Source organism: Cibotium barometz, chromosome 42 (genome assembly GCF_041138505.1).
Source record: "Cibotium barometz isolate CiBa-2024 chromosome 42, ASM4113850v1, whole genome shotgun sequence".
In the NCBI taxonomy this organism is placed as follows: domain Eukaryota; kingdom Viridiplantae; phylum Streptophyta; class Polypodiopsida; order Cyatheales; family Cibotiaceae; genus Cibotium; species Cibotium barometz.
In genome coordinates, this window is record NC_141087.1 from 34,162,481 (window position 1) to 34,174,926 (window position 12,446).

The 12,446-nt window shown below is 43.1% G+C and overlaps 1 protein-coding gene across 2 annotated transcripts; it reads right to left on the minus strand.

Annotated features, from left to right (window-relative positions):
* Positions 1 to 733: 733 nt before the first annotated feature.
* LOC147614416 (uncharacterized) lies at positions 734 to 12,170 on the minus strand. 2 transcript variants are annotated; one of them, XM_086780958.1, is made up of 4 exons: positions 10,940 to 12,170; positions 3,835 to 3,910; positions 1,844 to 3,242; positions 734 to 1,675 (listed from the first exon to the last, which is right to left on the minus strand). In XM_086780958.1, the coding sequence occupies exon 1, from the start codon at positions 11,766 to 11,768 to the stop codon at positions 11,334 to 11,336; it is 435 nt and encodes a 144-aa protein (XP_086637084.1). In that variant the 5' UTR covers positions 11,769 to 12,170; the 3' UTR covers positions 734 to 1,675; positions 1,844 to 3,242; positions 3,835 to 3,910; positions 10,940 to 11,333. The 2 variants fall into 2 exon arrangements, with proteins under 2 accessions (XP_086637084.1, XP_086637083.1); XM_086780957.1 differs by having other exon boundaries at positions 734 to 3,242.
* Positions 12,171 to 12,446: the final 276 nt, after the last annotated feature.

Here is a 12,446-nt window from a genome sequence, read left to right on the forward strand (position 1 = left end):
TGAGCTATGCCTTCCCACTCCCTATCATCTAGCCAAACAGGTTTCTCTTTCCCCTCTCTAAATGCATCCCTCGCCACTCTGACCTACGATGCCCCATCAAAATGCGAGCTGTATATTGTATCCACTCATTAGAGATGAGATTCCTAGGGTCAGATGACTGAAACTCTTACTTTATCTTTGTATTTATCTAATTTTTCTTCTCCTTATCTTGCTGATCCCATAAAATCATAACAGAGTTGTGAAACTGTATAGTGCACAGTTGTCGAATTCGTGTCTTCATTGCCTTCCTTGCACTATTCATTATAGGTGCCCCATCCCTAATTGTGTATATCTTGTTGTTGTCATGGTCATGTGCATCCAAAGGAGTGGAAGGTGAACCCATGGGTGTGCTATCAACAGATGAGAGCGAAGGATGCTCACGTGGTGGTGTCATAGCATCTGTGGCACTACCACCACAACAACCTCCCCCTGAAGACCTACTACGTGAGCGACGTCTATGTGAAGAGGTGGTAGATCGAGCTGTAAGAGGAGTGGAAGGCTGTGTGGTATGAGGTGTGGGAACTGCTGTCGTACCTACAGGTGTGAGAACTGCCGTCGTGATGCCAGATGGTGAGGCAGATGTCCCTGCTCCAGAACCCCAATAACTCTAAGCCATGGCTCTCTGCTTTGGAGTCATGGATGAGAAAAAACCATATAACTGGTCGGGACTCATGCCCTGAGGTGTAGGGTTAAATGAGAAATTAGGACTGTAGTTGAGCGGCGGCGGTGAGTCATTACCCATGGCCTGTCTACAGGTGTGAGAACTGCCGTCGTGATGCCAGATGGTGAGGCAGATGTCCCTGCTCCAGAACCCCAATAACTCTGAGCCATGGCTCTCTGCTTTGGAGTCATGGATGAGAAAAAACCATATAACTGGTCGGGACTCATGTCCTGAGGTGTAGGGTTAAATGAGAAATTAGGACTGTAGTTGAGCGGCGGCGGTGAGTCATTACCCATGGCCTGTTGGACAAAAAACCATATGACAAACTTGTGCGAAATGAAAATTACATGGTAAACAATGAAAGAACCATATGACAAACATTAACAATGATAAACAACAATGGTAAACCATATCACTTTGAACCTGCAGTCTATGTGTTGGGTCAGAGAATTGAGATCATCCCTCCCCACCTTCTACTAATAAATGTGAAGTAGTGCAAGCACTAGTGATTATGACGGTAAACATTAACAATGGTAAACAATGAAAGGACCATATGACAAACATTAACTTCCCTAAACAACAATGGTAAACCATATCACTTTGCATCTTCAATGTCATAAAATCATTACAAATATGTCATAACTATTTGCATAATCATTAAGATACATCATTTTAAAAATCATTATCTATTTTATCATCCTCATTAAGATCAGTAGCCCCAAAGAGATCTATTTCTATGTACATTTCAGCATCCTCATCATTAAAAGTCCCTTGATGAAGGCTGTCCTCATCATCTATGTCTTTTTCCTCAATAGGTTTTTCAGCTTCATTGGTTTGCACCTCTTCTTCCTCAATAGATTTTCCAGCTTCATTGGTTTGCACCTCTTCATTTGGATCTTGCTCTAGTTGCTCCTCTTCATTTGCTTGCTCCTCTTCATTGTTGATATCGGCTTGTTCTTGTTGCTCCCCACCACCCTGTGAATCCACATCACCCTGTTGTAGCTCTAATTCTTTACAAATTTGCTTACTGTGGGGGGCGACTTGAACCACAAATAGCCAACGTGGATCTTTTGGATCCGCTTTAAAGACAACCTGCTCACAATGCTCTGGGCGCACAAAAGTATCTCGCTGATCAGTCCATACCTTTGTGGAGTCCACTTAGATGAGGCCACTCTTGTCTCTACGTACAATTGCATGTGGCCCATTTGTGATTACCTTGAACCACTTCACATCAAAGATAAACGACTCAAAACTTCTAAAGCCAACCTTTAATATGTCTTGAATGGTTCCAAAGTAATCAAGCATTCCACTAATTATGTTATCATCACTTGCACTTGCTCGACTTTCTTGAACAAATTGTGCTGTGACACCACAATCAAAGGTTGCTCTTCTTTGGTCTATTCGTTCTACTCGAAAATGACGTCCATGTGACCAAAACGCTCCATATTTGTAATACTACAAATAGCACATAAAGATTGTTGATGGACAAATAATAACTGAGACATGTAGAGAAAGAAAAGAGAGACATGTAGAACTTAAACACTTCCATGCCAATCGTATCCTTTTGTAAGCTCCTCCTCCTCCTCTGTTATAGTTAAATCAGTACATTTGGCTTCTAAAATTGTATCTTCTAGCCATCTACCTGTGGGAAAGTCCGGAAGAGCTTGCAGACCTTCTGGATATGGGAGATTTTCTGTAGTGCGATTCCTTCTTAAACTTAAACGATCTTGTAGTGGAACATTCTTGCAAATGCTCGTATTCATGGCGGAAGAGAATACAATCATTGCGACAAGCATGAATATTATTGTAATCCATGCCTATGGATTTCAATAACTTCTTGGCATCTACACGAGATAGAGGCATCTCGTTGCCGTATGGCAATATCTGGTCTTTCAAAAGCCTCCAAGTATGGCAATATCTGATCGTTACTATTAAGATTTAGTCAAATACAAGTTGAAAATTTATCATTCCAACATTAGGTGTAATCTCCATAAATCACTTACTTGAAGAGTTCAGTGACACTTGTATTAGACCATCCAAAAATTGACTGTAAATTTAGCATCGTAAGAGATGCACGCAATACAGATATCTTGGTACCATTGTATAGTGGAAGGCGTGCAAGTTTACGCATGACCTCTTCCTCTGGTTCATAATTTGATCGTTGAGAATGTTGTGGTTGATGATCTTCATGTTCATGCTCCTCGAAGACACCTTCATATTGCTCGAGAAAGGCATCTAACATTTCCTCCATTGGACCTTCTCCATTCCCTCGAGTGCTGTTAATTGAGCTCCATTTGTCACTCCCTCCTTCGATATTCTCATCCTTTGTTGGGGACGAGAATTCATAGGCGCAATGTTATCAAGATGTGGTTGCACACTTGCTTGGTTGTACGATTGAAACCGTAAATTTTGTAAGCGCTCCATTGGAAATATGCCAGCGTCATAAATATGCTCGTTGCAAATCCTTCGTTTTCGAAATATTTTGGTACTTACATCGTATGCATGGACACGCTATTCTCTCTTCAAGATTGAGCGGCTCCATCTAGCAGGATAACATGTATATGTAGCTCATTAAATGCAAATCATTACGCATTACACAAATCATTAAGCATTATGTAAACCATAAAACAGGGCTTCTTTTCCCCAGTCATGAGGGAGATTTTAAAAATAACATTTAAAGCGTCAAACGGGCTTCTTTTCCCCAGCCGTTGAGGGAGATCAAGTATACATTAGCGATGTTTAGGCATATACATTAGCTTATGGATATGTGCTTTAGGCATATACATTAGAGTATATACATATAGATACAGCGTTGACATGCATGTCTTAGACATTAGATTTCAAGTCGAAAAAGAGACCGAAACGCCTTGGGTATGCGCCAAAAAGAAAATCTCTCTCTCTCTCTCTCTCTCTCTCTCTCTCTCTCTCTCTCTTGCAAAGTGTGTGTGTGTAAAGACAAATAAGCACATACATTAATTTCTTATGCACTCACATATATGCTAATATTAGCATATATGTGCATAAAACAACAAGCTTGCATACTCATAATTTCAATTAATAATTATAAATTGAGAACAAATTAAAACATAACAAAAAGAGAAGTAATAAAACAACATAATTGGTAATGTGCTTACCTCTCAAATGTGGATTGGATAATGCGTGTTCGAAGAAGCAGATCTGTAAGCTAGGACACACGTGGGAGGAACAAACCTACACACACATTGCATACATTAGTAATAGATGCACATACATAAGCTCTCTCACTCTCTACATCTCTCACAACACACATATACAAATCCTCTCTCCAAACATAATTAAGAAGGTAAGAAGAAGGATGGAGAGAGGGGAAGGAGATATACAAATCCTCTCTCACTCTCTACATCTCTCACAACACACACATACAAATCCTCTCTCCAAACATAATTAAGAAGGTAAGAAGAAGAATGGAGAGAGGGGAAGGAGATATACACACACATCACACATTTACCCTAATTCTCTCCACACACACACATACACACACACACACACACACACATAAGAAGATGAGGAGATGGGGAGAGGCAAAACGCCCAAGGAGAGAGAGGGAGATCTACACACACACTTCACTAATTCTCTCCACACATACACACACACACATCAAGAGTGGGTCGAATGGAACACGGCGAACGCCTAAGGTAGATGAAGGAAAAGACACGCATACCTTGTCTTGACATTCCACGCCTTGCAAAACAGAGAATGAGAGGTTCTCGGCTGTAAAAAAGTTACGGGCGTCGGTATCTGTGTCGAAATATGCGATGGAATATACGTCGATATCTGTTACGGTATAAGCGTCGGTATCTGCTACGGTATCTGCTACGGTATAAGCGTCGGTATACTCCCTTTTGAAAATTACCCGCCCATACTCTTTGCCTCCAAGTTTAGGACGTACATACCGACGCTCGACATTTGCGTCGGTATTCTAGCGTCGGTATGTCCTAAACCTCTAGTAGTGTTGCAAAATAAGTATTCAAATCCTTTGATATGAATGCTAAGTTCCCAAGTAATTGCCCTTGGAATAAGCTCCGTTGCTTGTAAACACATGGTTCATGGTGAGAATCTTCTTCTCAAACTTGGATGTGAAAATGCTCCAGATTCAATTTCTATTTTGCTATCTAGAATCAATCCCTAAGACCGTGGATAATTTCTATTTTGCTATCTAGAATCAATCCCTTAAGACCTTGGATAAAAGGGCCTTGCAACAAGAAAATCGGGGCTTTTTGAATTTGCCCTTTTGTCCTTAAATTTAATGGAAAAACAACCATGGAAGGGAGCTGTGAATGAACAAGGGCTAAATTAATTGTTTTTGGAATCAAACATTGACAATGTGTGTTAAAGGCCACGTAAGAACAAGCCCTTGGTGAGGCCCTCTTAATTCGTTGTGGGCCTATGCTATAGCCACTATGGGAAAGCGACTCAGCTCTGGTCCTAGGGATCTTCTCCTGTGCCGATTGAGCCCCACAAGCTATTATTTCAGCTTGCCGACATGAAGGAAGAGCTTGGAGCAGTCGTTTGTCACTTGACACTCTACTGCTACTCGCAAGAAAGCAAGGTTATCACACTTGCTGTAGCTAGTCGGTGCAGGAGGCATGTAGGGACTCACTGCAAGCTTGATCGGCTTGATTGGATGGGGGAATGGGTTACCTTCTCCAGCGTCTTACTGCTGTAGTAGTGCCGCACGCCCTGCTAATCGCCTCCTCTTGCTACCAACGCATACCTACAGCTCCCATAGATGTGGTAGGAGCAGCAACCCTATACCAGGCAATGGCACACTCACACCACACACACACACACACACAGAGAGAACGAGCTCACACATGCGCAGAGAGAAGAAGACACTACTTATCTTTGCATTCTAACCTCCTCCAATGAGGGTAAAAATTACATTAAGTAGTGGGGTTTTTGCATAAGCAACCTTTTACATGGACCAAGATGGCACATAGACCCCAAAAGGTTCCATGATCCTTCTTTTGTTTGGGCTATTGGATTGAACCTAACTAGTCTTGCTAACAGTCACACGTTTGTGCTATTGGATTGAACCTAACTAGTCCTGCTAACAGTCACACGTTTGTGAGTACCTGCAGTAGCACAAGGACGGGCTTTCAAAATTACAAGCTTAGTGGCATGCAGACATAGACATGCAAGATTTAACTCACAGCAAAATCCTATGTATTCATATGGCGTTGAAGGCCGCCTAAATCCATGCCACAATGGCAGCTCCATTAGGGTGGTTAGAAAACACTCCCCCCTCCTAAAGGGGACCACGTCCTCATGGGCCACCCCTAGCAAGAACGGGTAGGACTTAAATATTTAGAGGAACGGTGGTTGCAGATAGTCCCAGAAATCTAGCGGGACAAGTTGGTTATTATATCATATTTCATGGCAGCCGATATATGGCTTTAGCAGAGGAGCTCCATGAGAATGGCAATGCGTTCTTGCCGATACATAGGCATTGGGATATGTAGCTGAGGAGCAAGTTGCTGAAAGCATCGATAACATTGGCAGGTCTCGAAGCCAGCTCGATATGCTCAAAGCAACCATTATTATGCTCCTATAGTTGTGGAGGTTGGTTAGCAAGTTGGCATAGACATCATCTAGGTTGTGAATGGGGCAGCGGGGTAGGGGATCGACGGTGAAGGTGGACGCGAAGATCTCAACCGTCGGATCAAAAGCCCCCAAAAAAGTAAACTAGGGCAAGTGTATCAACGGTGGAGCTGGGGCACAAGATCTCAACCGTCGGATCAAAAGCGTCCAAAAAAGTAAACTAGGGGCAAGCATTGAAAAATGAGATCGACAGTGGAGGTGGGCGAGAAATTCTCAACCGTCGATCCCACCGTTCCGAAAAGCAAACTAGGACCAGATCTGTGGTGGCGAGGCGCTGCATTCGGATAGCAGGCCGTTTACCAGCGAAGGTTGATTGAGGGGGACTGTCGATGTTCCCAGGCCACCTTCACCTCGTCTCTAAATCACACGGTGCCTTTAAGAGGCCATCCAAGTGGGATCGACGCGCTCCACAAGTACCCCTTCTTCTTCATCTTCCTTGTGTGGCCTTCTTGGCACAGGTAATTGCTTCTTGTTTAGATTTCTTGTCCTTGGTGATTTTAAATCTTGGTAATTTCTTCTTGTCTAGATTTCTTGTCCTTGGTAATTGCTTCTGGACATCTTTGTTTTTCTTCCTTGGAAACCTTGGGGCTATTTGTTTAGGGTATTATGATGAAACTACTTCATCTATGGTTTATATTGCCTACACATGTAGTTTGCTTTTTGTATAAGTCGTTGCTTACTGCATGTTGTTGCTTATTGCATGCATGGTGTTACTTATTCTATGCATGCCTTATTGCCATGCTAGGGTTCACTTATTTCCATGCTTAATATTGATTCTTCATGTTGTTGCTTATTATTGCATGCATGCCTTATTGCCATGCTGGAGTTCACTTATTGCATGCATGCCTTATTGCCATGCTTAATGCCTTGTTTCCATGCAAGTATTTTAGTAACATGTGATCATGCATGCATGACACACTTGAAGCTTTAGCCTAGTTTACTACATAGACCTAGTTTATCCCTAGTTTACTACACAGACCTAGTTTGAAAATTAGCCTTAGTTTATCTATGGTGCTTATTACATGCATACTTTATAGCCATACTTGGGTTCACTTATTGCCATGGTTAATGCCTTGTTGCCATGCAAGTATTTTAGTAATATGTGATCGTGCATGCATGACACACTTAAAGCTTCAGCCTAGTTTTACTACACAGACCTAGTTTATCCCTAGTTTACTACACAGACCTAGTTTATCCCTAGTTTACTACACAGACCTAGTTTGAAAATCAACCTTCGTTTACTACATTTTCCTAGCTAGGTCCTAGTTTAATTCTTGTGCACTAGATATGCATAGTTTATCCAAACCCTAGCTTACACATTGTTTACTAACGTATCCTCGGTTCATTTTACTTCAATGAAAGCAAGTCACGATATGAGGAGATTATTCTTCCTTCTGGAAAACTTGCTAGGCAATGTCGAGTCTCAGATACGTTGGTTCCATGCTAAGAAAGCTTGGGTTGAGAATTTGCTACTACAAGTAAGAGATTGCAATATTTCATGGCATGGTCCATATGTATAAAACTTTCATAAGGGGTATAGTAAACTAGGACTGTGCAGTAAACTAGGACTGCGTAATTGAGAGTAGCTTAGGATATTTGATTTAATATGCATTTTTATTATAATTTAGCCTCTAACAAAAATGTGAGAAATGTACATTCCCAAAGAAATACAAGATGAGATCTACACATCAATGTCAAATCTCATGCACACGGTTTTAGAAATGGAATTTGAACAGGTGTATAACATTTCTTACAATGTTACAATGCACATGACAATATCATTCAATATGTAACAAATGGTTGGTGTGGGTCTACTTGTGTATGGCGAAGGCGATGGCCAAAATTTGGCCGATTATTTAATTATGGGAATGTTGATACTACTAACTTGGTGGAGTGCCTATGGCAGTACATAAATACACTCTCTTGGATGCACACAAATCAACCGGTCCATGCTTGAACTTATACATGCTCTTGGCGATTCCAAGACTAGCAGGCACATGGATGGAACTATGCTTGAGTTCTTCAAGCAAAAGCAAGAAATAGGTAATATCACTAGTTCTTTTAACATTCATTATGTATATATATATATATATTTCTCGTTTAAGATTAATAGAATAAGAGAAAATCTCACATGTGGGAAATATCCCTCTTTAATGCGTCGTTCAATTCCTTGAATGCGTTTCTCCTTGTTTGCCATGTATTGATCCATGCCCTTTGCAACAAACCCCTCGATAAATGCTTCCCTTTGCATGTTATAGGCTCACTTGGGCAAGTTGGATGGAGCTCTCTTTTCCCAAGCATCTTCGGCCAAAAGTCTTTGTTTCCGTTCATTGTTTTTCATGTTCATTTGAAATTTATGTTGTGTATCTAAAAACCTTGTCTGTGATTACTTTGCAACATTCTTTTAAGCTCCTTGGATTCCACCACCCAAGGGGCGTCCTGTCTTTTGAAGTGGGATATCCACCTCTAATCCATGGTCGGCTTTCAAGTGGCGAATCATGTGAACTCTCTTACAATAGCTTGTGTTCCATCTAGGACACGTATGTGAGACTCGATATTGCCGAGAAAATTTCCCAGAAGAAAGAATAATCTCTTCATAAGGAGGGTTTACAAGTTCCATCTAATAGCAATGAGTACCAAAGAACCATCAATATAAAGAAGTAACATACACAAATTGGTGCCACATATCTTAGTAAAAAGAAACACTACAAGGACTACTATATCGTGACTTGCTTTTATTGAAGTAAAATGAACCAAGGATACATTAGTAAACAATGTGTAAGCTAGGGTTTGGATAAACTATGTATATCTAGTGCACAAGGGTTAAACTAGGACCTAGCTAGGAAAATGTAGTAAACAAAGATTGATTTTCAAACTAGTTCTGTGTAGTAAACTAGGGATAAACTAGGTCTGTGTAGCAAAACTAGGCTGAAGTTGTAAGTGTGTCATGCATGCATGATCACATGTTACTAAAATACTTGCATGGAAACAAGACATTAAGCATGGCAATAAGTGAACCCCAACATGACAATAAGGCATGCATGCAATAAGCAACAACATGAAGAATCAATGTTAAGCATGGCAATAAGAGAACCCCAACATGGCAATAAGGCATGCATGCAATAAGCAACAACTTAGACAAAAAGAAAACTGCATGTGTAGGCAATATAAACCATAGGTGAAGTAGTTTCATCATAATACCCTAAACAAATAGCCCCAAGGTTTCCAAGGAAGAAAAACAAAGATGTGCAACAAGAAGCAATTACCAAGGACAAAGAATCTAGACAAGAAGTAATTACCAAGATGTAAAATCACCAAGGACAAGAAATCTAGACAAAAAGCAATTACCTGTGTTAAGAAGGCCCCGCAAAGAAGATGAAGAAGAAGAGATACTTGTGGAATCCCCCTCAAGCAGGCATATAGCTCCTCAGCTCTAAAGGGATACTTGTGGAATCCTCCTCAAGCAAGCCATCGATCCCACTTGAATGGCCTCTTAAAGGCACCGTGTGATTTAGAGACGAGGTGAAGGTGGCCTGGGAACAACGATAGTCTCCCTCAACCAACCTTTGCTGGTAAACGGCCTGTTATCCGAATGCAACGCCTCACCACAAATTTTTCGAACGGTGGGATCGACAGCTAAGAATTTTCTGCCCACCTCCACCGTCGATTTCATTTTTCAGTGCTTGCCCTAGTTTACTTTTTTAGGTGCTTTTGATCCGACAGCTGAGATCTTGTTCGCCCACCTCCACCATCGATACGCTTGCCCTAGTTTACTTTTTTTTCGAAACTTTTGATCCAACAGCTGAGATCTTCACGCCCACCTCCACTTCTGTCGATCCCACTTTTAAGTGCCTCTTAAAGAGACCGTGTGATTTAGAGACGAGGGGGGCGAGGGCGGGGACTATAGAAGAAGATACAGTCAATTCTTGTCAGAGGCAAGGTTGAGGATAGCACTTGACAGGTTGTTAATGGCAGTAATAAGACCGACGATGCCTTCTCGACTGATCTCAACTTTGGTCTTCTCGATGTGAAGCTTCCACTCCCAGCAATTAGTCCCTATGTCTGCGGTCTTTCTTCTCCTCGCAAGCCAACAGCGTCTGTGTGAGCTCCGAGAGGTGCTCTTCGCCACCGCAGATCCCAACCCATCAGCACCACCCATGTACGCATGTGCATGTGCACCAGCAGCACCATGATCACCTCCTCCCTTGGAAGACCCGACCTTCCGCCTCTTCTCCGAGGATGGAGGAATCTCGCTTCCTTTGCTCTCCAAACTCTCTGATGGCTCTGCACAATCTCTCTCATCACAACATACAATCGCCTTTTTAGCTTTTCTCTTTTGAAAGCAAAAATTCCGTGTTAACTAGAACGATATAATGATAGAATTTTTGAAATTAACGGAACGCTCATCACTTGAGGTACGTACTACATATATGTTCTTGTAGGAGGGCAATGTGTCACAAAAATGAGCCTAAATAAAAGACTAGGGCCCAGGCACAGACAGACGACCACGGTCCACCGTGATGATCCCCCTGGGAATGTGATGTAATAATAAGGAAAGTTTGGATATACAATTAATGTTGATGATGAGTAACTGGTTACCTGACGAGGGATGTCCTTGCATCGGCTGGGTACTGGCGGTGGGGGCGGCGCTGCTTTGAGCAGCTGCGAGTGTAATTGGCTGATGATGTGCTGCTGCATACTGCTACTCGCCTTGTCTAATATGGAGCCGCCTTGAATATTTATGTGCTCTTGATGTTGGTGCTGGTGCTGGTGCGCCTGATGAGGTGGTATAAGTGGCGGAGCGGGCGGGGGAGGGGGAGGTGAAGGTGGAGGTGGCAGTGGCAATTGCGCTAGAGCAGCAGCAGCAGGTGGCGGTGGCGGTGGCGGTGGCGGTGGTGGTGGGTGAGGATGAGGCCCGTGAGGATGAGGGAGTCGAGGCGGGTACCGTTTGTCTACAACCTCGTGCAGCGTTTCGTAGACTTGGAACAGAAGGTTAAGGCAGACCTTTCACTTTGCGCTCGTGTTTCTCGAGGAGCCAGTAACTGGCTGACTGATACCCCTGCCCCTGCCCCTGACCTTGGATTGCAGCTCCACCACCACCACCAGACGAGCTCCCTCCTGCAGGAGGAGCGCCCAGCTGGTGATGATGATGATGATGATGATGATGGTCCACCGTCTCCACACTAGCTTGCTGCTGGTGTTGTTGCTGCTGCTGCTGCTGCTGGGCATGAGCCCTCATCTCGTAGTCCCTGACTTTCTTGTAGTCGCGTAGCAGGTTATCCCACTTGTCGTTGCACTGATTCTGGTTCCTGTGGCACCCGTTCCTCCAGCAGTAGTTCTCGATCCACTTCCACCGCAGCTCTGCGGTCCTGTTCCTGCAGGGCGCAACCACATGCAGGGCCGAACTACTGCTTGGTTGGTCTGCCATTAATATATCACATATCACGGCCAAAACATTGCTGCTGCTGCTGTTACTGCTGTTAATTGATGATGCTTATAGCCGATCGCTCTGATGATGAACAACATCAATCATCCAGCTACATACTGCTCCTAATTCAGGCGTGGTGCAAGTTATACACGCCTGATAAGGTGGTGGCTCCTTCAGGGAATTGCCACACAGAAAAGCTTGATGAAAGTGACTGAAGTTCAATTTCGAGTAAGGCAAAATGTACAAGAAGTGGAGTGAACTCGCCTCGCCTCGCTCACAAGCAGGAAGCGAACGTGGCCTGCAGCTTATCATGCGTTGTGGAAGCAGCAGGAGAAAGGGTGGGATCAGGCGCAAAAATAGGCTCACTGTGCGTGTGTGTGTGTGGGTGTCTGCTGCTTCTGTTGCGTCTGCAGAAGCAAGGGAGAGAGAGAGAGAAGAGATAGAGACTCATGAAACGATTAAGCAGCAGTCCCCCCTCTGGTGTCGACTAGCCTTAGCCTGCAACCGTCCCGTTTCAGAAGTCAGGTTAACGTTAGTGCCTCGGGCTTCACGTTAAACCAGGCTTTGACCATGGTCAAAGAGTCCTGTTTACACCACCCCCCGCCTTTTGTTGTTGCCATGGCAAACTTTAAAGATCGTTGCCACAACTTGCCAGGCAAAGCTTGCCAAATTTTTTTG